The sequence below is a fragment of the Thermobia domestica genome, chromosome 6 (assembly GCF_964235325.1).
Source record: "Thermobia domestica chromosome 6, izTheDome1.hap1.1, whole genome shotgun sequence".
Classification (NCBI taxonomy): Eukaryota; Metazoa; Arthropoda; class Insecta; order Zygentoma; family Lepismatidae; genus Thermobia; species Thermobia domestica.
Genome location: NC_137459.1, coordinates 69,105,267 through 69,132,556, shown reverse-complemented (window position 1 = coordinate 69,132,556; position 27,290 = coordinate 69,105,267). Strand labels below are relative to the sequence as shown.

Below are 27,290 nucleotides of genomic sequence, written 5' to 3'. Positions count from 1 at the left end.
AGCAAGGAAGATTCGAAATTTACTTAATAGCATTAATTCATTACTATGTGAAGCATAGCGGCTCTTCACGCGTCGATGATGTGAAATCTTTTGAGCAGCCTTCGTGCGACAATATCGTTACAAAGCACTACTTGAACATAATGATAGTAAACTTAAAATATTATTTATGTGCTCTATGAGCCAATATTTAGCTAAATGTTATTAACTGATGTTATTTTACGAAGATTCAATCAATAAGAGTACTGAATTGCGCAGCTCGACTTGCATTTGTTCTCTCTTACGGAGAAAACGATTGCGTTTTGTTCGTTTCCCACGATGCACCGCGCGACAACATGAGTGAGTAGGTAAGTGTTTATGGGGCTCAGTCGGGGCTTGGTGGATATAGGGGAAGCAATCGAACGCAACTCCTGCCCAAGCAACGTGATCCACCGAAACTTGAAACTCTATATAATTTAAATAATATAACTTTGTCCGATGGTACATTCATTTTGAAGCAATTCAAGGTAAACAAAGATGTGCCTCCTCGTCAGGGTAACCAAACGAGTTGTTAGCAACTGTCGCGAGGACAGTGTTTACAAATAATAACGGGCTTACAGATTGTTTATATTTTCTTTATTATTGTTTACAACGTTTAGCCAGAGGACATATTTTTTCTCGTGCATGAAATGTGTCTATAAAAATTATATTAGCAGAAAAATGTGTGACCAGTGTTTTCGATTGTGTGATTTTATTTTTATGGAAGAGCAAAATGATAGTGAAATTTGCGGTGATTTTGAATTCCGTGCAGGTTAAAGTTCACCTTCTGTGCTTTTATTTAGTTTTATTTTTTAAAGGTTTTGTTTCGTGTGCTTGTCATGGGTTAAATTTACCATGATTATTTTATTTTCATTACACAAAAATATTTTGACGTTATGTTAACAAGTTGCTACAAGTTTTCTCCTTGTAAATTTTGTGTGTTTACCGGTAAACTGGGAAAATAAAGGTTATTGTTAATCCAGCCAGTGTGTGTTTACCGGTACACTAAAATAATATTGAGTTGGCTTTTTAATTATCGTTATCCCAACTTTTGTGTGTTATGGTTATGTTCATTTTGTGTGAACGAATTTTACTGATGATTATTTTCTACATTTATTTTCGGGTTTTCAGGACGCCAGTGTTGCATTCCGTACCACTATCCGTATTGTGTGATTTAGTCTCAAGTCCTTACGGATGTATTTGTATTCTTACTATCGAAAGCGAAAGCTGTTGCACTTCGCTATGTCTTTTCAGTAAAATGCAGAGAATTTTGTTCAATTTGGACGTTTTCTCCCTAAATTATTGGTAAATAACATCTGTCGATGAGAATGCGTATTTTTACTTTCAACTTAAATATTTTTTCTTATAAATGGGAAGTCAAGGGCATACATTTTTTTTTTTATTTTTATTTATTTATTTTTGTTTTTACACACATCTTATGAAGGTATCAAGTATCAATTGATCACTACGTTTGATCTGTTTGCAGGTCCTATTATTAAGGCTATTTCTAAAAAATAACACGTCTTTCGAAAACAAACAAAAGGCAGGTTTATAATTAAATTAAAATTGTGTCCTGTGATTTACACGGACGGAAAGTGTGACTGTATAAACGTTACTAACGAAATTTATGAGCCGTAATGTATTTCGCTTGCTCCCGGATACATGAAGCATGAATAAGCATTGTGATTTTATATATTGATCATATGCTTAAAATATTTGCCCTGTTTATGAATGTCCAGTGACTTGCGAGTCTAATCAGTTTGATTGCTTTGACAGTAGGTTAGTATGAGGACGGTGTTGACACAGATTCACTTTTATATTTTCAAATAATCAGGTCTAGTTAACTAAATTTTAGTTAAAAGTTACGGCATATTGATAAGTCAGGTGTGCCACACGTGTCAGTTTATTTTCTCATTCATTTATTTCTGGTCATGTCTTGAGAATATATTTGATAAATCTAAATTGAATATAAAAAATATTTTGTTGCTCTCGAATTCATTTAACTTATTTCGTTTGCTTTATAGGGAGACATGTGGCCTTGTACTGCCCTTGTAAACGTGTTGTTCTTTGTATGTGTGATATTGAAGCGCTTGTAAATAATGTAGTTTGTACGAAAGAGGAATCGAACTGCAGATATATTAAGTATAGTCAGTTATGTTTACTGATGCTAATTCGTTTTTTTTTTTTCTTTTCAGATGGAAAATTCGGCTTATGTGCCCAACCCTATTCCACCCCCAGCTTTAGTAGTGTTCTCTCAGGCAGGAGGATTGCCTGAGGCACTTAGAATGCAGAGACCCTTTAACCCACAGGTGCGTAGGTGGTTTTTGTTTTGTTTTTCGTTTATTTAGTTTTTTTATGTTGCTTTTGGTGTAGGTATCTCCCTATGGCTTTTGAAATTTTTGTTCTGTGTGGTAACTTATATATATTGTGCTAATTTATTAGTATTTATGTTTCTTTGAGCATGCAATTATTGTGCTGGATATTTAAGGTTTGCCTTTTAGATTCGAAATTGCTATATTGTTTGGTAAGCTAAAGTAGCTGACATCTGTTGTAATCAAATATAAATATATTTCGTGGATTGCATGTGTGTTATTATTTTATAGTTTGTATTATGTGTTGTAGTGGTTTTTGCTTAATTTTCTTTTGTCTTTTTATTTCTTATTTTTGGAATTATTGTAACTGTTGTGGTTATTTTCGCAATTAGCCTATCTTCTTCATTATTTTGTATCATTCAAGGCACTTATTCTTTGAATGGATGATTATACCTTTTCTGTTAATTAGAAAGTAATATTTACGTGATATTTAGTTACCTGGAAACCTTGTATAATCCTTATATTTAAAAATTTAATAAGTTGTTCGCAGAATCCGACTTTATGGGTGTTTTTGTGCTTTCTTCGTCTAATTTATGTATTTATTATTATTATGCATAGATTGAATTTGAGACAAAAGACTTCTATTTATATACGGAGCAGGCTTCCTTTCTATTAACCTTTATTATAATTTATTTCTTTTTATCTCTTATATTTTATCGGTGGGTGTATTATGCTATTATTAAAAACTATTAATTCTGCTACAGTTTAATATTATTATATTTATATTTGTAATTTCTTTTGTCATTATATCAATTCATCTTTTGATAATTTTAAGAATTTCTGTACTTCTTGTGGATGCCGCACGTTGCACTTGCCACGTAGTTTGCCCTGATGTGGAGTGACACGGGGTTTACGTGCTATATTCAAACATTCTGAACGTATTGGCATTTTTCTTGTACAATAGAAATTGTCAAGTTTCGGTGGATACACTGTTCTGTAATTATGTTTAGTGTATGGTGTACATCCACATTTTTCAACCCATATTGTATCAGTATTTACTCCATTAACTTGATACTGCAAATTCATTGCTGATGTGCTAAATGCACTCCTTTCGTTAATTTAAATTAGTCTGGTTTTCACCTTTGATTTTGAAGCCAGTATTGTGGATGTGTATGAATGGTTCCGCTTTGGGAATTCATTACCAGCATCAAGTGAAAAACGTTGATGCATGCGTATATTTGATTTCGCACGCAGTATAAACCGTAGTTGTTCTTTTTATTATAGTTTTCTTGATATGTATTTTTTCTTCCACTGTTATGAATTATTTATTTTTAACGTTTATTCTGATGATTTATTTTTATATAAATAATTTTATTTATATAAAACCATTATCGTGTAAAGGAACCAGGTTTCTCTCGTTATGGTAGTATTAATCTTAGGAGCACCCATGGGAAGATATTTTCTTATTTCCCTTATTTGTCTGGGAATATCTTTTGAACGTCTGGTTCCTGTTCCAAGGTATTGTGCGTTTATCGTGTAGACATTTTTTGGTGAGTTAACGGTTGGAAATCAAGAGTAAGGTGAAATCTTGAGTTATGGAGATATTAGCATGCTTGATTTTTATAGTCCTAGTCGATACCTGTTTGGGTCATATGTAATTCCAATATCGCGTTAATATGGTTGCTACAGCGTTTGGCCTCGGCACTCAGAAAGGAGCCTACTTACGCTCCCGGCCTTGAACACAATAATTGTAAACATAATAATTACACATACTACTTCTTAAAGATGATTCGTAAAAATGGAAGATTTATATGGTCTTTTCCAGATTGTATAGCCGGATCTCGGATTTGTAGCTACTTTTAGGCGAATTTAATTATTCGTTATTTGTTCAAAAGACGCCAATAGTAAAAAGTAAAGGAAATATTTCATAATACAATATATAGCATGTAATTGTGTGTGATTCAAGTCTGAATCAATTTCTGTAATGTACTAGATGTGCGAGACGTTTGGGTTATTAATTTCTTTCCTGTGAATCTTACAGCGATATTTGGATTTGTCAATAGTTTTTCCGTTTCTTTTTGTACGTATGCTGGCTAGTCTTACCCCTTATTATTATTATTATTATTATTATTATTATTATTATTATTATTATTATTATTATTATTATTATTATTATTATTATTATTATTATTAGTAATAGTAATAATAATAATCTTTGTTTGTCATGATTGAAAGTGAAGTTGTGGCTTTCTTGGATTTTCCACCATTACGAAATAGGGTTACATGCAAATTGTTATCTCAGATTGTTTTTGTGATGGACAACATTGTGTCCGTGGATTTTCTCGGAATTTTCCTATTTTCTTCCACATTCTCTGTCCACCAATTCTTTCGTAATCAATGACTTCCATTGATCATTCGTCTCCGTTATTCTTAAGGGTATATTCATGGGACGTAAAAGTAGAAATATAAATTCATATGCTGTAAAAACCAACAAGATGTACCTGTTCTTGTTGGTTTTTACAGCATAGGGCATTCGTTAAGATTTCTAATTTGCATACCCAACACGATAGCCCTTCCTCTATTACTGTATGGTATTTTTGGTAATTTTCGACTACTTTGTAACTCGTTCTCGATGCTGTTGCGGCAATTTCAAAATAAATATTCCAAGAGGATGGGCTGAAAAGGATCGCACTTCAAGGTACTAACTTCTTTCTGCTTGTAAGTGTAAGGATTTAGCTATCAGTTGTGTTAATTGGTAATAAAATTTTCTGCATGCTTTGGATCTGATGTGATCAAGGATGTTTATTATATATGTTTACAGAATGTTTGTGGGAGTCCTTTCGCAGCCAAGTGAAGGCTATCATATTCTTTCTGATCCCTGATCATTTTAAAGTGTAGTTGTTGCTTTTGTTATCTCTACCTTCTTCTCTGCTCTTCTTTGCATTATTATTATTATTATTATTATTATTATTATTATTATTATTATTATTATTATTATTATTATTATTGTAATGTTGCGTAAGTAAATTGAATAGCGAGCAGCTGACGTCATGCCATGATGGGATAATTTGTTTGTAATTGTTGTTATTTTTTAAAGTTTTCCAGAATTGTTGTGCAATTTATATTCTGAAGTTTATACTTTACGTGGAAGTTTGTGCTGTTCTGGAAATGTGTTACAGTTCACAATTGCTTTATTTTTGTGTAAGTCGAATGATAAGATTCTTTTCCGTAATCCTGTTTATGGTCATGTTTGGTATTGCGGAAAGTTCTTGTGGTAGTTCCTTTATCCCATTAGATTAACTAATAAAATAACAGAGTACGTGTTAGAACAAGCAAGTGTGAGTACATAAGTGATGATTCGACCGGTAGTCATTATTAAGTGACGGGAAAGATTATGTACGTTCTTTTTGAAATTTGTTTCCTTTTTACTTACACTTGTATACTGGGAACTATTGTATATGCACATAGTAGTTGTCAAATTCGAGGAATTTATTTCTATATAGTTCTGAGTTTATTATTATTTATTTTTATTATATTTTCTGAAATGGTAAATTTTTCCACACAGATAACGGTATAGATTGCGAGCGATGATGATAGTCACAATAATGGACAAATGAAAATGTTCCATACTCACCAATGATTATGAAAACTAAGGAACGATTTCAAGGATTACAGTTCTCTTCATCAGCTTATTTTTAAATCTGGAAAAAGGTTTTGAAAAAATGGAAATTGTGACCTGTTTTATCCCTTCACCTCTTCCTTTTTTAAAACACTTTTTTAAACCCTGATCCTTGAAAATATTCCTTAGTTTTCATAATCATTGTGATGAGTATGAAGCATTTTCTTTTGTTTACTGTTGTTTTCCACAATTTAGTAATTTGTAGCTTAGTCCGAGTTTTGCCCATTCTTGCTTTTGCATGTGTCGCATTTTCTTAAGTCATTCAATGTGTGTATTGGACAAATTATAAACTGTAAATCGTGGATTATGATGTGGTGTTAATTTTTATTTTCAGACTCCAGAGGCTAAAGACTTACACATCCCATTCACTGCAGCGGGGTTTGGTGTCCGGCACATGGACGGTTATCCCAGTCTGCCTGCACATCTTTTACATCATTTACAACCCCAGTTTTTGCACCCAGCTCTTGATCCGAGAGTACCGTTCGGTTCCGGCGCTTTTCGCCCCATTGGGTCCACTGCCCCCGACGTGAAAGGCTTCCCCTCAGCGTTTGCACCTCCGTCTAAGTGTCTAAAAATTGAGACAGGAAACCACGAAACTTCTTCCTCCACTAATCATTTAGTTTCATTGTTTTCACCGACTGGACTTTCGTCTGTGGGGGAAGAGCGTGGTTTTCTTAACGGACAGTCTCAACAACAAAGGGCTGATTCAAGCTCTCCAGCAAGTGTATCTATTTCGCCCCCTTTAGCTCCTGTTGTCAAAGAAGAGAGCTCAGACGCCCAAATGTCTGAAGAACGTGAAGGGACTGGTACTCCGGGGTCAGAAGGTACTGAGAGGTCGACGCCTGAAGAAGGTCGCGGATTTAGACGTAAGTTATTTTTTTCATTTTGTTACATATATATATTCCTTGATTTGCGTTTGGCATTGTTTTTATTCTTCAATTACCGTAACTTACTCATTTAATAGTTGCGGTGCTTAAGTTATGTTCCTTGAACTTTTATCCAATTGGTGGTGTAGAGAACGACTGCAATTTTGTTTTGGAGTGGATATTGTACCTGTTAATTCGTTACATGTACTGTGTGTAAAGTGGAGGGTTGTTTCCGCAGACAATGCATTCGAAACACGTATTAACATCTACGTAAAGGTATACCATCGACTTTATTATTTTTTTTATACATATCTACGACAATGGATAGAAGTGAGGGTTATTGTCACAAATATAGATGATGAATGCTGTTTTTTTTTTTTTTTTTTTTTCTGTGTGCGTATGTGAAAAATGTCACCGTGTTTCACTTCAGTAGTACTTCTTTTAAAGTACGGTAAATGTAGGCGATCTGATTGTGTGAGGTTTCCTGCAGTTATCAATAAAATGTTGATAACAGGAATTTAAGTTCTATAATCTTGCTTTGTTTTAAGATGAGGGGGGGGGGGGGGTGCTTTTGTGTCAAGTAATTTTTGTCTGTGCTACGCGTTTTTCCTGTTTACTGCACAATCGTTAATTTTCCGGCGAATTTCTTTGTAAAATTTGGGTCGATTAGCTTTTTAAATTAGTGTTTTTGTATATTTAGGTGTCCGTGCATATGTTTTCATTTTTTCATCTGTAATAAGTCAATATGTCCAGCGATTAAAACATGTGCAGGGTAATGCGAAGAATGTTACTGCTCGTTATGTCAAGTTTTTAAGTGATGTATTCGTATTTACCTTGCACGAAAAGGAAAGACGAGATTATAAGTACAATGTGCAATTGGTTAACAAGTTATGAGTTTGTAACAAGAGAACGTAGCCACACAAGGAAATTGAAAATAAAATTAGAGGTTTTCACTCCCCATAATTTTAGTCAAGCCAAAACGGAGAAAGAACAGGAAAACATAGAGACGATAGAATAATTTTGTCCAATTGCATTGCTACCGTTAGTGTCAGTAGATAATTTTAAGAACTGGTCCATTTTCTGTGTGTGTTCAGCGTTTCATAGTAAACAATTATTTATACACCTTAAGTTTTGCATCGAAGTTCGACTTCTATAGTGTTATTAATTTTCTCTTACCTTATGGTGGTTTCTGCATTCGCGTATGATTATTCTGTAGTTATTTTTCTTTCGAACATGAGAGTCCTTTTGATCAGTATTATATTTTGTAGATTTTATTAATTTATTTTAAATTTGAGAATACCCTTCAATTCTCATTCCGAATTCTCCCCCCCCCCCTTCCTTTTTTACTCGTATTAAAACACCATTCTTAAAAATAATAAGATTTCTTGAAAGTATTTATTTTTTAAACAAAAAATTTATTGTTCTTCCGTCGCATTTAAGAACTAAATGGTTAGGTACTAACTTATATTTTTCTTGTAGTTAAATGTTTAGTTTTAAGTAAATTTGAACCAATGTAATATAACTCAGTGAGATAACTCACTGTTGTTTTAATCCAAGCCAAATGCTAACAAGAAACTTGTAACGCGATGTAATTTACGGCTTCTTTTGGAGTATTTCGGGGAAGGGAAGAAATATTGTGTATACGGTACGAGCTTTCGAGCCGGAATTCTCATCGTTGGTTGTTACTTTAATAACTTGAGAGGGAGAGCAATGATAGGTAGTTAAAAATACAGTACTTTTATTGTCACTTTTGTAGGACACTGTGTTTGTAATTTTTACATACCTTGCTTCTGTGTCTTTCTGAATTCCATATCCTGTCGGGGAGATTGGCAGTGTCGTTGTATTTAAGTTTCGCCATATTAAATTAGTTTTTTTCTTTTTTTTTTTTTCTCGAAGTGATTTTTTTATTTTTACTTCGCAAATATAAGATACTGATTTTATGTCAAGTTCCAAAGTAGCACTATTCTTTCCGTACTTCAATTCATAGGATTAAAAAAAAAAAAAAAAAAAAAAAAAATGAAAATAAATAAATAATAATAATAATAATAAAAAAAAAAAAACTGGTAATATCGCGAGTAAAAACATATTCCCCTATTCTTTGTGTGTTAGTTCGAGTTCCAGAATTTTTGGTACCGGTACTAAGAGTTGTAATATGTATTAAGAATTCGCTCTCATCTTGTGGACAAACACCGTGCTCGTGGGTTTTCTCGGGGTTCTCCCATTTCCTCCCACTTTCTTCATTTCACTCATCTCTCATTATCAGCGTCTCCTTTAGCCTAACCGGCATAACCGTGGGACGTAAAACTTAAAGATTTCATTTCATTTCATTTTTCGCTCTCATCTTAATTCTGAAAACCGCTCGTCCTGCAGTTTCTAAATTTTCTACTTATGATTGTGTCGTCTGTGTCTGTCAAGGTAACAAGGGCTATAAGCATTAAGAGGAAAAATATGCATTAGAAGAATTATTAAAAGTAATTGAGAGAATTAAAAGTGGCGTTTCAAACGAGAGTATACTTCGCGAATGTGGAATACGAGAAAGTACCGTGCGGTGTTGAATAAAAGATTAATAAAGGAAAATAAATAAAATGAAAAGACACGTACTTTTGTGTGTCTTCGGTCAAAAGTGATGAAATACAAGAGGGAAAACTTAAGTCGGTGAGAATAATGAAGTCGATGATTGCTTTTGTAAAGAATTCCTTTCAATGAAATTATGTTAATACAATTTTGAAAAATTCTCTAACTCCCATATAATATTAAGTTTCATTACAATGCGGTAATGTTACGACACGGGTGTAAAACATGTACTCCCAATATCGTGATATAACGGGTTTGTATCGTACAACATTAAACACCACGTGTTGATATTGTACCGAGCTTAGCTACTTTCGAGCACCGAGAGGAATTTCTCTCGGAAAACTCAGTAAAGGATACTTTGCTGGTTAAGTGAGTGTTGATGTACGAATTTTTGGAGAACGACTTCAGAGGTTTTGTGTCACATTACGTGTAGATATTTCATTAAAAGCCCGCCGGTATGGTATGGTTCATGATTCTTTTAGTTATAATAATGATAAATAAATAAACAAATTATCGTGGAGATTCCTAGTATTGACCGCGCTCTTAAATTTTATTTATTTTATTTTTATTTTTATTATGTTTCCGTATTTTCGTTTTGTTTCTTATTCGGTCTTCTTGCTCAGAAGGGTCTGCTTGATTTATTTCACATGGCGTATTGATGTATATTATTAGTAATAATAACATGGGAGCATATTAGAAGTGTTGTCTATCAGCCAGAAAATAGTAGGTGCTCTTGTACAGGAACTGGTGTGTGCTTATCAAGGTGATTCGTGTTGTGTTGCATTAGATTCCATGTCGTCATGATTGTGGATGGATTTTAATTGGGTGTACTTTCCTTGTTTGCAGTTAGCTTCAATCGTTCTCCACGTAACGACATTGTTGGCCGGTTTGTTATTCCGGCGACTGGAGAAATCCACTGGGTTGCACTTCCCGTTAACGGCCGAGCTGATTGTCTTACCGGGCAGGTGAGCTCTCCTCAGAAGCTCGGGTGCTTGTTTTTCATTCATTCCTCTCAAACAATTACTCACGATCTTTTTTGCTGGACTTGATCTTCGTGCGATATTATTTCTAAGAAAAAGAAAGAAAATACTTTTCTGCTGACGTTGATGAAATAGTAATGAAGCTATTAGATGTTTGTTTGGCGAGGATAGAATGTTTCTGGTGTCATTCTGTACTTTGCCTAGAGTTTCGTCAGCTGCAGGAAGCTAATACCGTGTTACGTGCTTGGTCGAAGGTTTGGTGTTTTCTTTTTTGGGCTTGCGGTATTCTGTGACTTTCATTATTGTTGAGATTGGGAGCTCAAATTTTGAAGGAATCAAGTTACTGTTTTATTGGCAGGTTTCTTAAAATTTATAGTTTTAACAGACATTTCATATTTACATTGTCTTTCTGGAATTAAATTTTATTGATCTGTGTTGAAAGAGAGAGAGGGAAGGAATAAAAGATGTGTGAAGTTGTGACGCCTTTCTTTCCGTGTTACACAAATTCGGTAATTTTGGGAATATTAGTAATTTATTTTACGTGTGATTGGTTTTACACTGAACGAAGCATCCTGTTAATTTTTTAATATTACATTCTTTTCCAACACAGGCTATGCAGTTTGAACGTGGGTTCTAAACTATACGCGCTCGCAGCGGGGATTGAACCCGTATCTCCTACGCTAAGTTCGAGAAAGCTTACTATGTAAATATGTCTGTAGTTATAATGGGTCTCTGACTTTATTGGATATATATATAATAGGGGAGGGCATACATCAAATTACATATTGATGTTTTTTGGGACACAATACCTTCTAGTTCTTTGGGAGCTTTGTTCTTATTTTCTTTATTTGCATTAAGAGTTAGAAAAATAGGGGCAAGTATTGATGGCACTGCAATTGATGAACATCCCGTTTTCTTTCTTTTATTATTATTTTTAAACTGGAATATGATGATTATTAGAATACCATACTATGTTAATTTATATGGCTTCGAACTTTTACATACAGTGCCGTGTGATTAGGATTTTCGAATTGTATAAATATATTCATTGGAGCAGTGTTTGTGTGTTGCAACGGTGAATCGCCGTAATTCTGAGGTCATTAAATAGTTGATATGTATTCAGTCTGTATTGCGTAATATGATTGTGTAATGAAATAATGCATGATGGAAAGCAATGAAAAACACCGGTAAGTACTTAAGTGCCCCCGGAAATCCTTTAATATTTACTAGTGGGTTAGATATTCGTAAACAGTTTTTTTTTTTTTAAATTGATTACATGAATATGATATTTGTAGTAAAATTATATTTCTCCTGACGTGCAACGATCTTTCCGCTAGTATATTCCGTATATGGTAGATTCATATTTTTATTTTTTCCTTTATTTTTAATAATTACTACATTAAGAGGTAGAGTATTATAAATCACTATGTTATTTGAGGGAATTTTTTTTTCGGCATAATAATAGTTCGAGGATTAGTGTTTGACAAAGTAAACATGCTTACCTAACAATGTCATGAAACAGTTGTATGGCGGTTTCGTTCAGGTGCGTTTGGTCCGTCGGTAAACTCTCGGCCGGCCTCCTGTGTTTTCAAGTTCCGCTGTAGTGCGGGACCACGATATCTTGGTTCGTTTGCATGGTACACAAGTATTGAGATGAATTATTGTCATTATTTTATTTCGTACTATTTTACATTTCAGATATGTATGCTTTTTTTTTTTTTTTTTTTTTTTTTTTTTTTTTTTGTCGTACAATTTTACTTAAAATTATAAATCCGTACAAAGTTAAGCCATTGATTAAGTGTAAACAATAATTATTTTAATTTATTCTGTTTTGATATTATTGATATATATATATATATATATATATATATATATATATATATATATATATATATATATATATATATATATATAGTAACTAAAACTGCCGTGCCTTTTAATTTCTTCCCGTAAGCGCGTATTTTGTTACATTTAATAAGATTTTTTCGTAGGCAGTTTCTTATTTCTTTCTCTTTCCCCTTTTAGCTTTTCTCTGAGACGTTTTTCATTTATGTTTTGAAGTTTGTGTTCGAATGTGTAATGTTCTAGTTACTTCAAAAGTAGATTTGTTATAATTTCTATTCATGGATTCAGTCCCATGGAATTTCAATTGTGATACAAAACATATTGTACAATTATGTAGGGTTACAAAGAACTGTATTTTGGAATAGAAGTGCATCATGTTGTGTTACTATGTGCTTCATTTTCTGTTGTTTAGTTTCCCCGTTTCTGTGGAAGAACCCTTTATCTTCGCCTTACTGGTTTGATTGATTTGATTCAACTTAGCGTCCCTTTTAGCAGCGCGGCTACATGAGACGTGGACCTACAGCTTAACATGGAATCCGAACCACATGCGCTATCACCGGGAATCGAACCCGGCTTTCCCACGACAAAGGCGAGTACGCTAACCGCTTAGCGACAAAAGAGCTCCGTCGGTGTAGTTGGGTTCACGTGAAGTGAGTATTTATTGAGGCGAACGTAGCTAAGCTTCTACCATTCGACTCGATTGGCATTTCTGTGTCTGCTCGTCTATCTGTTATGTGCTTTCCTTCAACATGCAAAAGTGACCTTATTGGTTGGAGTAAAGTCCACTCCATGTCGCAAGTTTGCACAAGTACATACAAAGTAATTTTCCAGGTGTAACCACGTAAAAATGACTTTTTTTTTTTGACAAATCATAGCGTATTTTTTCTTTATGTCATTCTAATCATGTTGTTGATTGCGGTCATTCTAATCATGTTGTTGATTGCGGTTGAAATCTATCAGGGAGTAGCAGATAAAAAGGGGTTACTTCAAATTTTTAATTTCCTTACTTTAATGATATAATAAGAAGGTAATTTATTTCGATAATGGTCACAAAAACTGTTCGAGTTTGGTGGCTTATGCCGTATATTTTCTTTCAAGCTTCAAAGGTGTGAGTAATTGAATTCCCCCTCCGTCGGGTATTTAAAAAATAAGTTACGTGATAACTTAAGCGAATAATAGCTGAAGTATTCGCTCTTCACATGGCAGGAGTAGGTTTGTGGGGAATATTTGAAATATATATTTCATTGGCTCAATCGACTCAAATGCTAAGTATGTTCAGAAATGCATTTCATACGGTGCATCCGTATTCCTTTGCTTAAAGATTTAAACTCGTTTCCCCCTTGAGATGTTTTTCAGTCAATATCAATTGATTAAGTCCTTGGTTAACCCAAGTGCTGATTAGTTGAAAAATTCATTTTACGTGGGTCATTTGTTTCCTCACATCAGTCATTATACAAATACAGAATGGAAAATTAAAATATTTTAGAGATTGACCCCTTCTCCCTTAATTTCTGTATTTTCTGAATTTTCTAAAACACTAGGGATTTAGACTTACTTTCAATAAGGTCTTTATATGCGAATTATCATCTCCCTAACATGAGACGCTCGTGAAATACTCAATTTGGGCGTACATACTTAACTCCTTTCAACTCCTTAGGATACGGGTTTTAATGAAAATGACTCAATAAAAACCTGGTTGGGGCCAAGTGATAAATATGTTCAAAAGTTAATTTGAAACGTTTCAGTTGTTTTCCCCGTGATGAAGAAACGAACAAGATCAAGAATATTGTATTGTATAGAATTAAAAGTAATTGCCCTATTCCTCCCGTAGAAGCGAAATTTCCGAAATCGCCGGAACACGTGTCCGTTTACTTTTAATAAGGAACTTATATATTAAATTTCATGGCGTTACCGTGAGGATCTCGCGAGACACTATATTTTTTTCGTATATTTTAAACATTTCTTGTTTTTATTTATTTATTTATTTGTATCCCTGAGAATTACGAATTTTAATGATAAACACTCTAGAATACTTCTGAATATATTCAATGATTCATTTTAAACGGATTATCCACTCTCTTGTGATGGTGAGACAGACAGTGTCAATTTTAATAGTGATAGAGAAATGGACAAAAGAAAATTTCCGCTCCTCCCCATGAAAAGAGGAATATCGAAAACTGAAATACGTATTTCATTATTTTTAATTAAAAATTTACGTAGCAAATTCCACACCTCATATGTAAGGGAATAATTACATAGGACATTTTCAAATTAAATAGTAGGAAATTCTAATATTGTAGAAATTGCCCGCTTTCCTCACTTAGGAGCAGAATTTTCGAAAACATTGAAGTTTATATTCCATTATTTTTAGTTAAAAACTGAATTGTAATGAAATCTTTCAGTTTAACGTCCCACGATTATACCCTGTAGGCTAAGGGAGACGATGATTAACGCAATTGTATGATGGAAAATTTGGTGTAATGAGAATGCGGGAGGAAAGAGAGTACCCGAGAAAACCCATGGGCATGATGTTGTCCACTACAAACTTGCTAGGCCGGGGATATTTTTAGTTAAATGTTCAAATGCAAGATTTCACATCTCTAACTTAAAGAAATCCTTATTTTTGACATTTCGTGGATAAATGGTAGAAAATTCGAATACTACAGAAATTCTCCGGTTTGCCTCGCTTTGAGTGGAAGTTTTGATATAGCTGAAACACGTTTGGCATTTTTTGAGGAAATAGTGAGAAATTATAATACTCTATTGTAAAAGAAAAAAAAATGCCCCGTTTCTCCCCTGAAGAGTGGAATTTCCAGAAAAGTCGAAAATCATCTTCATTATTTTTAATGTTAAGTTTATATTCCGAGTATCATTTTCGTTAAGTTCAGGGATTCATGATATTCTCTATTTTAGTTTTTTTTTTTTGGGGGGGGGGGAGAGAATAATAGTTAATAATAGGATGAATTTACCGCAATGAGATGTAAATGCCTCCCCATATAAATAAAGAAAATATTCGGCAATAACTTCCTTAATTATTCGTGTTTTATGCAACATATGTATTATATCTGAAACTTTACCGTCCCCACCATTCTTTAGTTGAACTTCAGTTAAGAATAAAGGAATGATTCATTTTCAATTTAAAATTAAGTGATGCTATATAAATATTAAAAAGAGGGAGTAAAGAGAGAGAATAAATATTATTAAAAAAAAGAGAGAAATTCTGATACCATATTCTGTATATCTTATTTGAAAATGAAATTCATTTCAGCTTATGAAGGCATTTTGACGATAACGTTCCTTAAAAATTACCCGATTACCGTGAAATATAGCATACGCTTTCTTTCAGGTTCCCCAATAAGATCTGTTCCTTATGGTTGATGCCAATCGTGGGCACGGGGACAGTTTTACCCCTATTTCAAGTTCATGTTTCAGCGTAACTTCCGTTATTATTTATTTGTTTATTTATTTATTTCAAGTAGCAAAGCGCGTGATTTCTTCGAAGATAAAAATTACTGCTGTTGGTTGAGTTGATTTTGAGTTTAACGTCCCGTTCAGCATCGAGGCTATATGAGACGGGGACCTACTGATTAACTATATTAGCTCCAGCTGGGAATATAACCCGGGCCCCCCAAGCGTAAGGCGCGTACGCTGATCGCTTAGCCACGAAGGAGCTCATGTACAATGATGTGTATGTCAAAATTATCGCTCGGTATTACAATGAAATGCGAGAATAGGAAACTGGTTTGAAAGAATGTTAGGAGCTTTTCTGTTGTTTTTAATTAAAAGAAAGAAATGTCAGTTTACTCTGTATTTCCCGAAAAAAAAAATATCTTGGTGGTTTTGGTCACGTCTCTTTTTTTGCTAACGTTTTACACTCCGATTTTGATAAAATTTGGCAGGTAGATACTACACATGAAATAAGCGAATACGTGTTTTTTTTTTAAAAAATAAATTTTCTGCGGAAAAATGGTTTTAGGGAGCAAAAGCCCTTCCACCCAAAATTTTGAAAGTTGACGCCCAAAAGGCAAGAAGAAGTGGACCAAAGTGAATGAAATTGTTCACAGATATTGTAGACGAAAATGAGGAAGTACGTGTTTCGTATTTTCCTGGAGAAAACTGTTGGGCGGGACACGGACCCCCTCCAAACCTTTGATCACGAAATACCGAAAGTGCTACCAACAGTATGTCAGAAGTGCCTGAAGGACATGAAGAATCGCAACGAAACTTTGTGTAGTGACAATACGCAAAAAAAAAGTGAATACCTTTTTTTTCTGCGGAAAAACTGTTTTACGGTCAAAAGCACCCACCCGAAAGGCAAGAAGTGGATTGTAGTGAAAAAAGCATATTTGTGTATTTCATGTGTAGTAACTACCTGCCAAATTTTATCAAAATCGGAGTGTTACACTTGGAAGGTGTTACGTGTAAGTCAGTCCGAACAAGTAATTGTAAGGGCCTTGCTGAAGCGAAAAGTAGACATTGTTTAAGACTGAGTTTAATAAATTATTTGATGCTGCATTTCATTGTTAATTATTAAACAGATTTTGATCCAGGCTTTCCCTACAAATTAATTTCTGGAAAGAAACTAAGAAAATGATGAACAAAGATATATTGTAAATAAAGTTAGTTGCATCATACTATTTTATTGAGTAGGTTCTGGACTTACACATTACTTTGTGGAACGAATCGGTTTTTGCAGTTTATCATCTCAATTTTCCTGCAAGGAACACAAACTCTCTTAAGAGTCGTGTAATACATTCATTTTACGCCCACAGTTTTTGGTAATTCTTTTGTTTCTTTTTCTTGTAAGTCTCAAACCTAATTGAGTTTGTTGCTTTTTTTTGTGTGTGTTTAAGTTACATTTAATATATTCAAGGTTATAATAATAATAATAATAATATTTATATTTGAAGACTGATACAATTGGTGTATTTAATGTATATTCTCTGCTAATGTGGTGAAATTAATAAGCAGTGTGTATAAGTAGGTATACTACTGGACATTAAAAATGCAACTTCAAGAAGATATAGTAGGAGCTCCAAATGTGGCACTCCGATTATTTAAGGCACAATCGCTCTTTCTGTGTTGCCGTGAGAACCTAGCAGAAAGCTCAGTCAGTAGTACATCGGTCCACTATGGGATCCATAAAGGCTGCGAAACAACACGGAGTAGAAGGAATGATGCCTCCCGTATCCTTTTAGGATGTGAAGTCATGCGTCTGCAGCATGCTGGAAAGCTCATTGACATTTGCTGAGGACATTATCTGGTATGAAGGCGTTGTACAATCATAAACTAAACATATTCAATCCGCGAGAGATCAGGCAAACTCTCCGCCCATGGAAATAGTGGAATATTTTGTGGACCCCTGAAGTGTACGACGTTGCGTGTCACATGCAGTCGTGTGTTATCGTGTTGGAAAGCGACTCCATGTAGGATCTTCAGTAAAGGAACCACGACCGGGTCCGGCACCTCATCTACATTATGTACCGTTGACTGGTCAAAGATCCGTCGATGCGTATTAGACTCGAGCGGAATTTAGTGGCACTTCTTACTACAACAGCCTGTGTAGCGATGTGGAATATTTTTTACGTAATAAATAGTTAAGTCAGCAAATTGCGCACATTTCTGAGTAGGATGACTATTTTACCGACGAGTGTTGTAATTGTTGATCTAGTTTTAACCTGCGGTGCTGAATCTGGCTGATTGGTTTTGAGTTTATTGCCTCTTCTAACACCGAGACTGAAAAGAAAAGACGTGGATCTGCAGCTTGAAGTGGAATCCTAATTACATGATCTCCCACATGTATCCCGCACCGAAAACACACGAGGAAGCTGGCGCTGTAAATAAATAGTAAAGAGATGGCTTCGGCAGGCTGAATGTCTCGATTTGGATTGATGTTTTGAGAATTCATAGAATTTCTTTTCGCTCACACGTCAACGCTAACCCCTACTATCTAAACTCGGACACCTTAATTTTTCTCAACATCTTGTAAAATTCTTTTCATCCTATCTAACAAACTGTAAACAATTCGTCGTATACAGATCATACAAATCATTCACATTCTCGCCAAGCTCAGGCGTACCTCAGGGATCGAACTTGGGACCACTCCTATTTCTCATTTATATCAACGACCTACCGGACTGTATAAGTAAATCACATAAGTTAATATTTGCTGATGATCTCAAAATCTATATCGAAGTTAACTCAGTTCAAGATTGTGAACTGTTTCAAGCGGATCTGCATCACATAAGCAGTTGGTATAAAACTAATTATATTGAACTAAATGCTAACAAATGTAGTGTAAAGTCATATACCAGAAGACAGTCCTGTATTTCTTTTGAGTATGTAATTAATGAACAACCACTATTTAGGAAAGATGTAGTCAAAGACCTAGGCGTGTACAGTTCAGTGTCCATATTGAACATATTACCAACGAGGCATTTCGCAATCTAGGCCTAATCATAAGGTTAGGTAAAGAGTTCGAAAATATCATTACTTTGAAATCATTACACTATGCGTACGTACGCTCAAAGCTTGAATATTCCTTGTACAATTTGGGATCCTCAAACCAGTAAAGATAAGTTCATGCTCGAAAGAATTTAAGCTGAATTTCTGAGATTTTTAACGTTTAAGGGCACAGGTTTTTACCCAAGTAAATTTAGCTCCTCTACCCTGTCTAGTAACTATAACATGTTAACGTTGGAACAAAGAAGTCTTACAAATACTCTTTTATATTTATATAATATTTTGCATTCGAAAGTCGATTGTCCAGAAATTGTTTCCAGCTTAAGTATGTCAGTTCCGTCGACTAAAACACGAAACAAGAATCATAATTTCTTTAGTATCAATAAGTCACGCACTCACATAATGACTAAGTCACCGATCGTAAGAATCAGTGTTGCCTACAATAACACAGTCAAATTATGTCCAAAAATTGATGTATGTACAAACAACATCCGAACATTTAAGAGGAATGTTATAGATATAATGAAGCAATTCGCCAAATAAGTAAACAGCTAATATTGGTAATCAACACATTATTAGGAATGTTATAATTTTACTGTAGTAAGAACTATGTATAGTCCGAACACTGTAATTGGGATCTATCCCGTTGTGTTCTATTTAATAAAAGTGGTGCAATCGTACGCTGTGCGTTCACGTTTCAATGCCATATCGAAGGGTATGAAGGTACAGAAAAGTATTTAAATGAATTATTAAAATGGAAAAAAAAATCAGTTAAAAATAAAATAAAAGAAGCATATAAGGGGAAACAATAATTGGAAAATACATGCATAACTTTTCACCAATTTCTTCAGCAATTTCAATCGTTTATTTAACTCAAGCGTTGTTAAAGTTAGAGGACTGTTAAAACTGGTACGGAGTGGTACGGACCAAAACAAAAATCGTGGGGTGATGTATCTTCACTGCATCATCTCTCAATTAGAACAGCTAACATATGGGTAAAGCCTTATTGAAACGACACAATTTTGAAAGAATCGAATATTGGGAGAGGAGGAGTTTGAATATCACTATTAACGGCACCATTATTGCTTCAGTCTTTGCCTGCCTAGTTCCTCGAGTGGCTCTTTACAACGGTGGTAAACGGCACTTAATAAACGAGATACACGTTTTTTTTTTTTTTTTAATTTCTGTTCTATTTTGAAAATAGTAAAATTATAATGAGTAAAAAGAAAAGTGGCGGGATATGTTGTTTAATGCTGTGTGTTTTGGAGGAAGAATGTTTGTCCAAAGGGAAAACAATATAATTGTTTTCTTAATATCATTTTCCCGATCATTCTGTCAAAGGAGAGCCTTTACCGGAAAAAGTGAGTTTCGTTGATGCTAGGGCTTTCCCCTGCTTGACTTGTTCCGTTGCTTTGTAAGGGATGCGTCTAGGGGAGTGCTTGTTCTACAAATCACTGTATGTGGGGATCCCCTTCCTTCCTAGTTTTAGTTGTTGTGCACTCAGTTGGAAGCAAATATTAATCAATATCATTTCGTAATAGTATAATCGTCCGGGATGGGTTGTCATCTCGCAATTTCTGCTAGTTTGTTTCTGTTTCATTGTGACAGAGGTTATCTTCCTAGCAAGCGTGTTTCTTCTACATATCAATGTTTTGCCCTGGAGTACTCGGAACGGGGGAGTGCTTAGGATAAAAAAAAAATGAAGAAGCAGAATCTTTATATTTTACGTACGACGGTTTTGCCGTGTAAGCTAAAGGAGATGGTGATGATCAGAAGGAATGAAATGGTGGAATGAAGAGAGTGAGAGGAAACGAGAAAACGCAAGCACACGGTGTTTGTCCAGTACAAAGCTCACTTGGCGCGAGCTGGGATCGAACCATGGACCCCATGCACCAGACAACGCTGCACCACTGATCCACAGCGGCCCCATACTTACGATGAAGTTCGAATCCTTTGGGTAACATGTATTTCGTGCCTTTATATTATTATTTTTTATTATTATATGATTCTCTTCGTGTTGGATTCCACGTGGGAGCTTATTTGGTTCGGATCCTACATTAAACTGACATGTGTAAGTCGTTTTCTATTAGTTTTTTTTTTAAATCTTTAATTTTAAATTGCGACGTAGACTCATTACATACAGTATTACGATGTATCGTTGAATTTTCGCTGTTTTTTTTGCAGTTTAAAAAGAACCTCGTGAGGTTTTCTCTTTTTTTTTCCGGCCACTATTGATAAATCTCTCTCCTTCGGAAAAGGTCTACTACTTGGTTACACGTGATTGAAGCTTTCTGTGGGATTTTTGTATATTTACGCTTTGAATAATTTACCTGTCCAACAGAGTGATATATAGGGTGAGGCAAAAGTTCATCACCACCCTTTTATTTTTGAAACTGCTTGAGGAAAGATGATGACATTTTGGATGTTGGTAATTATAGTGGAGCGCACCATATGGTGCGATTTGGCATCATGTCGCCCATCTTGAAATCCACCGTTTTGAATTGAGGTCTAATATTTCAAATGGAAAGTCGGCGGGCGACATATGATTTTAAGTTGGAATTTCACCAGAAATATGATCTGAAGTTATTTTTCACATTATTGTAATCAGTATTGAAATTTTTGTGAAGTAACAGTTGCATGGGATCCTACAAGATATACTCTATGTATTCCCCGTTGTGTGATACACATGATGAAAGACTTTTTTCTGGTCCTGATTTACACGTAATAACGCTTTCGGCGTCACAGAGTCGCAAGTGGGCCAGGTTCGTTGTCCGAGATGTTGGAGATCAGTGATTTTTTTTCTCGATAAGCAAGTGTTTTGAGATGGCCTCACATATAAAAATCTAAGGGCGTCAGGTCGGGCGAGCTGTGTGACCACTCACTTAGCCCTCAACGTCCAATCCAGTGGCCCGGCAACTGTGCATATAACCATTCTTTGATACATAATGCATAGTGGAGAGGCGCATCATCTTGTTGGAAAAAGGCTGAGAAGTCACCTGATGGGAACACCTGTTCCTGGAGCATGTGAAAATATTTGTCTCCGTTTAGATTCCTAAGGGTGAAGAACGGTCCAATGGTACGAGTGTTCCATATCCCACACCATGCTATCACCTTTCCTGCACCAATTATCCTCGAGACATCTGCCCATCCTGGGTTTGTGTCTGGCAAATAACGGTGATTTTGTTTAGTAACCTCACTGTTCACATGGAACATAGTTTCATCACTAAATAGTACACTAAAAGGAAACGTGGGATCCTCGTTACATTTCCTCAGAGACCATTTTGAAAATTGCATTCTCCTATCTGGGTCATCCTCCGTTAGATATTGCAGCAGTTGGAATTTCTATGGATGCCATTTGTTTGTGTGCAATACGCGGAATAACGATCTCTGACTTACAACTGAAACTGCAGCTAAACGTTTGGTACTACGTTTCGGGCTTTTCACCAAGGATGCTACAACTGCCGTTGCTGTACCACACCCGTTGTAGTCCTTGGGCGTCCACTGCATTGTTGGTCGTTTACAGATACATAAACTTGAAATTTCTGCAAACTTCTGCTAAGACACTGTGGTATGTGCAGTGTTGTTTCTCTCTGAATGCCAAGCATTGAAGTCACGAGCGATGGCTATGGCACTTTTTGCCCTATTAATGAGAACAATTTCGATCCTTTCTTGGTGGGTGAGCGCTATGTTACATCACCTAAATGATAAACTCATTAAATGATGCAAAATGCAATGTTTACTCCACAAAATTTCATTACTGATTAAAGTTGGGTGAAGAATAACTTTAGATTCGTATTTCTGGTAAAATTCTAGCCTAAAATCATGTGTCGCATGCTCTTCATCCCGTTTAAAATATTGGGCCAGAATTCAAAATGCCGGGCTTCAGGATGGCCGCCATGATACCAAAAGGCACCATCTGGTGTGTCTCCACCTCAATTACCACATCCAAAGTTTTGTCATCTTTCCTCAAGCCGTTTCAAAAATAAAAGGGTGAAGCTAGACTTGCCTCACTCTGTATATAATAAAAATAATTCTGTTTTTATTGATCTAGAAGAAGCTTTTGACCTGGTTCTAGAAACAGCAAGGCTAAAATGGAAGATGCGAAGGCTCATAAGAAACACATATAAATCAACAAGTGAGAGTTAGAATAGGGAAGAAATGACAAAAGGAGAGACCGGCAGGAATGTTGCCTCTTTTCCAATTTACCAACTAGAAGTAGTAGTGAAGAGAGGTTTGCATAAGGAAGGTGGTGTTTCGGTAGGATGTAAAATGATCTAGTATATACAGTTTGAAATGAAGTGGCGTTTGCTGAGAAATGTGAAATAAAAATTAATGATACGCTACTTGACAAAAAGCTACGAAGAATATGAGGTAAAAGTAAAAATTACGAAGATATCAGCGATGATTGGAGCAGTGCGATTGTTCTTAACTGTAGAAGTAGGAGGGTAGAAATAGAACAAACGGGGCAGAAGCATAGACACCAAGCAAATTGACGAAAAAAGGAGGGAGGCTTTCGAAATGTGGATGTGGAGAAGAATTGAAAAATAACCATCAGACTGGAAACGAATTAAGAAAATAATGTGGTTAGGACAATTGGCTGAGAAGGAAATATTTTCTGTATGATGTGATATAAGGTGCGGTAGAAGGAAAAATAGGAGGAAGCGCAAGAGGATAATATTGATGGACGGTATTAAAACACAGAAAATCAGCACATCAACACAAAGAGGTTAATTGAGGACGGTGGTACATAACAACTTCTTTTTTTGAAGAAAGTAACATGTGTTATGACAAAATACCCATGGTGACGGTTGTATATGTATTATAAACTTACCCTTACTTGAGTGTCATGTATAAATATTAAAATTATATATTACATAGTTTAATTATCTAAAAATAATACACTTTTAAATAGGTTTTAAGATAGAATGCATACTCAAGCCATTAAACTCGTTATGCGTTTTCAAGACAGAGAAGGAAATACTTCATTATTTGTATAAATAAATGGACTGGAAAAATAAGATTTCGCAGGTACGGAACAGTATAGCCTTAAATATAAACGGATAAATGTAGATGTTCCTGGAAGCTAGCTTACCGGTTTGTGCAAAATTGAAATAGCATAATTCGGACGACTTTCATACAGCATAAAACCAGACACCTTCTCAGGATTACTTGATGAAATATTATGTCAAGATCAGGGGTGGATCCAGGACCGACTTCTGGGGGGGGGGCGGTGGGTTGTCATAATGCAACTTTTAAGGGCTCCAAACTGGGATGGATTTTATTTATATATATAAAGTAAGAAAGTTTCCACTTCTGGGGGGGGGGGGCGATCCGCCCCTGGTCAAGATCATGGTAAAACAAATGTAAGTGTTTTTAAATATGAAATAGTAATTGATAGAGTTTTAAAGGGGAACAGAAGAGTGTACTGAGAAAATCCCGATCCACTGTGTTGTCCTTCTGAACGCCCACGTGGCTTAGCATCAAATTCGCGACCATCTGTACCAGAACTAAACTGGCATTATTAGTCCGTCCTACCCTAATACTTGATAGTGATGCTTTCGTGGTAATTCTCCAGAATTCTTTTATCTTACATAACCTGAAGGTATTGACTTTTCTTTATATATTTAGTTATTTTAGAACGCAATAGATTCGTGCTATATTCAGTGTCCAAGATCAGGATCGAACTGAAACGAGACACGGTAATTGAACATTTATCTCTTATGTGTGACAGCAGAGGTTCGATCTCTGGGTTTTCAAGCTTGTTTGTGAACCAATAATGTGTCTTTGTACCTTCTGGAGAGTACTTGACTACCTTTATAACAATTCTTTGATCATACTTCACCTTAGGGAAGGATGATGGATTTGTGGCGTAATACTGCTTCTAATGCGAAGGGTTCTTGGCTGGACCCCAAACCACATGAGTTCATGGTCCACAATATCGCGTCTGCAGTATTCTCAACGTTCTCCCGTTCCTTCCTACAATGCCATTTTGCTGATTTCTCCCATAATGTTGACTTAACATTTATAAACATTAGACATTAAATTAAATATACTAGAGTAAATTAAATATAATATATTTAATATATATTTATATATTAAATATATAAATTTCATTTTTATAGTTTTGCTTGATCACTCTTCAGCGCATAAAGCACAACGTGCGCTAAACAAACAAATAAAAGTATTGCTTCATTTCAAAGCTTGAATTCGAAAAAGTTGTGTGTTTGGTTAAAATGTAAACATTTTTTTTATAACCTGTGCTATCTACCGCATACGAAAATTGAACCCGAATCTTCCGTACTAAATGTGAGAATGTTAATTATTTGGTCAGAAAAGGGCTTGTGTTGATTACTATCGTGACAACTAATTATCATCATATTACAATTTTCGCTGCAAATATTAATACTTTATTGTGTTTCTTTAGATTTTTAATAAAATACATAAACACTTATTTTTTCTTGTCCTTTATAGTATTTCAAAACACTGGTATTAATGTAAGAACAACTAAAATTGACTAGAATCTTCCGAAATGTGGCTATGGAGAAGTATGAATAAAATTAGGTAGAACGGTATCCGATGAAATGTATTAAAAGTTGGGAGTATAACAATATTGGAGAAACAGTAGTTTCAAAAAAAAAAAAAAATTAGGCAAAGAATTGGTTAGGATATTATTTCAGGAAAAAAATCTTGTTAGACATATAAGGCATGGAAGAAGGTAAAAGAAGGGGAAGAAGACTGTAATTGCTAGTCGATTTTAGCCAAAGTAATTTTTAATGCTGAATCAACAAGGTTAGTGGCAAACCTTAAAACGTGAATGTTTCCAAGTTCGCGACAAGTGTTGGCAGAATGTTAAAATGAGGTTGTTATTCCTTATTTCAAAATGATATATTTTCTAGTGACAAATTATTAATTTCAAATGGAAAATTACTTTTCATATTTAGACAATCGGCTTAGGGGAAAGATATATCAGTCTAGAAAAGGGAATTGTAGTATCTTAACAGCCATTTTATTATTAAGTTGTGCATTTGATAGTAATATTGATTGACTCTGAAAAAAATAACCATTGCTGGATTATTTCGTTTCGTACTCTTGCCAGTTGATGCCTCTGTCAATAAGTTGAAATGGAAAGGGGGAAAAGAGAGGGCCGGAGAATTATTGGTTGACAAATGGTTTTTAGATAAGAGCGAGTAGGGTCTTGTTGACTTAAGAGCAATTAAGATTGAAAGAGATAGGTTCAATTGATGTATGTAGCTTTTGAATACAACACGGTAAAGGCAAATGGAGAAAATAAATTGATTGAAATTTGAGTTGTATGTAACGTTATCATTCATTGTTTTAACAGTGATATACATACAAAGATTTCCTTAAGCTTGGAGAAAGTTGAGTTTATGTTTATTAATGCAGATGTAAGTTAAATTATATGTCTTGAGCAGTGTTGAGTAAGTTACTTGTAAAATGTTATTTGTTACAAGTTACTTTACTTTGTCTTAAAAGGTAACGCGTTACTTGTCCCACAGAAGTAACTATTACCCTACTTCGTATCATGTAACGAGTTACTTTTGGGTCCGAAATTTTAATTTTCCGTATTACTACTACCACTATTATTATTATTATTATTATTATTATTATTATTATTATTATTATTATTATTATTATTATTATTATTATTATTATTATTATTATTATTATACATTCTGATTTTCCCCAATCATAATAAATGTTTAAAACTGTAGGTTGATAATAGTAGCGCTACTGTATCCTTTCATGCGAACAGTTACTTTATTGGAAATTTGATGTGCTTCGCTTACTTCATGAACGCAGTATTGCACGTTCTGAATCGTTTTATTTAGATACAAGAACAAATTCTGACCTGACAGTTATGTGAATATTTACTTATTTATAATGTAATACCGACTAAAATGGCATACTGCGGTAGAAAAAATGGGTGCTTATTATTATTCTGCTAAACTATGGTTATGTTAAATTAAGAATAGAAAATATAGAGAAGCATTACACTACATCTAATAAAATAACACATGAACTGGAGGTGAATCAAAACTTCAATGCTTCCTCAGATGTGGACGAACTCAGATTTGCAAGCGGCTTGGCTGTCGGTCACTGACATAGTTCATGCGCCATTCTGAGAAATTCACTTACAGGAAAGAATAATTTTAAAAAATTCATATATTGTAGTTACTCATCCGAAATGTAAGACAACCTGGATGCGTTACTTAAAAATTTGTAACGCGTTACCGTTACAGTTACTTTGAAAATAACGCGTTGATAGGAAACATTACCTACGAAGTAACGCGTTACTTCCGTTACGTTACTTTCCAAGACTGGTCTTGAAGTTTTTAATGCTGAATTATGTAAATTGAACGAATTACTAGTTACAGTTCCTAGTATAACGAGGAATCAATCGTCTTCGTATTAACACGCTAAACTGAGGGTGTAGATCGAATTTTCGAGCGCGTATCTCGGGAGCGATCATTGTTACAGAAGTTTGCTCAGTTCGGGGATAATACTTTTTAAAGTGTGTAGCTCTGATCATTATTAC

The 27,290-nt window shown here is 34.8% G+C and overlaps 1 protein-coding gene across 4 annotated transcripts in view; it reads left to right on the top strand.

Annotated features, from left to right (window-relative positions):
- The first annotated feature begins 316 nt into the window (after window positions 1-316).
- LOC145688045 (E3 ubiquitin-protein ligase Rnf220-like) overlaps window positions 317-27,290 on the top strand; it is a 403,656-nt gene continuing 376,682 nt past the window's right edge. For 3 of the 4 annotated variants that reach the window (XM_081761748.1, XM_081761747.1, XM_081761745.1), the window contains exons 1-3: window positions 357-503; window positions 2,211-2,324; window positions 6,341-6,872. In XM_081761748.1, the coding sequence (XP_081617874.1) occupies window positions 2,211-2,324; window positions 6,341-6,872 (646 nt within the window). In that variant the 5' untranslated portion in view covers window positions 357-503. The other variant, XM_081761746.1, reaches the window with a different exon arrangement.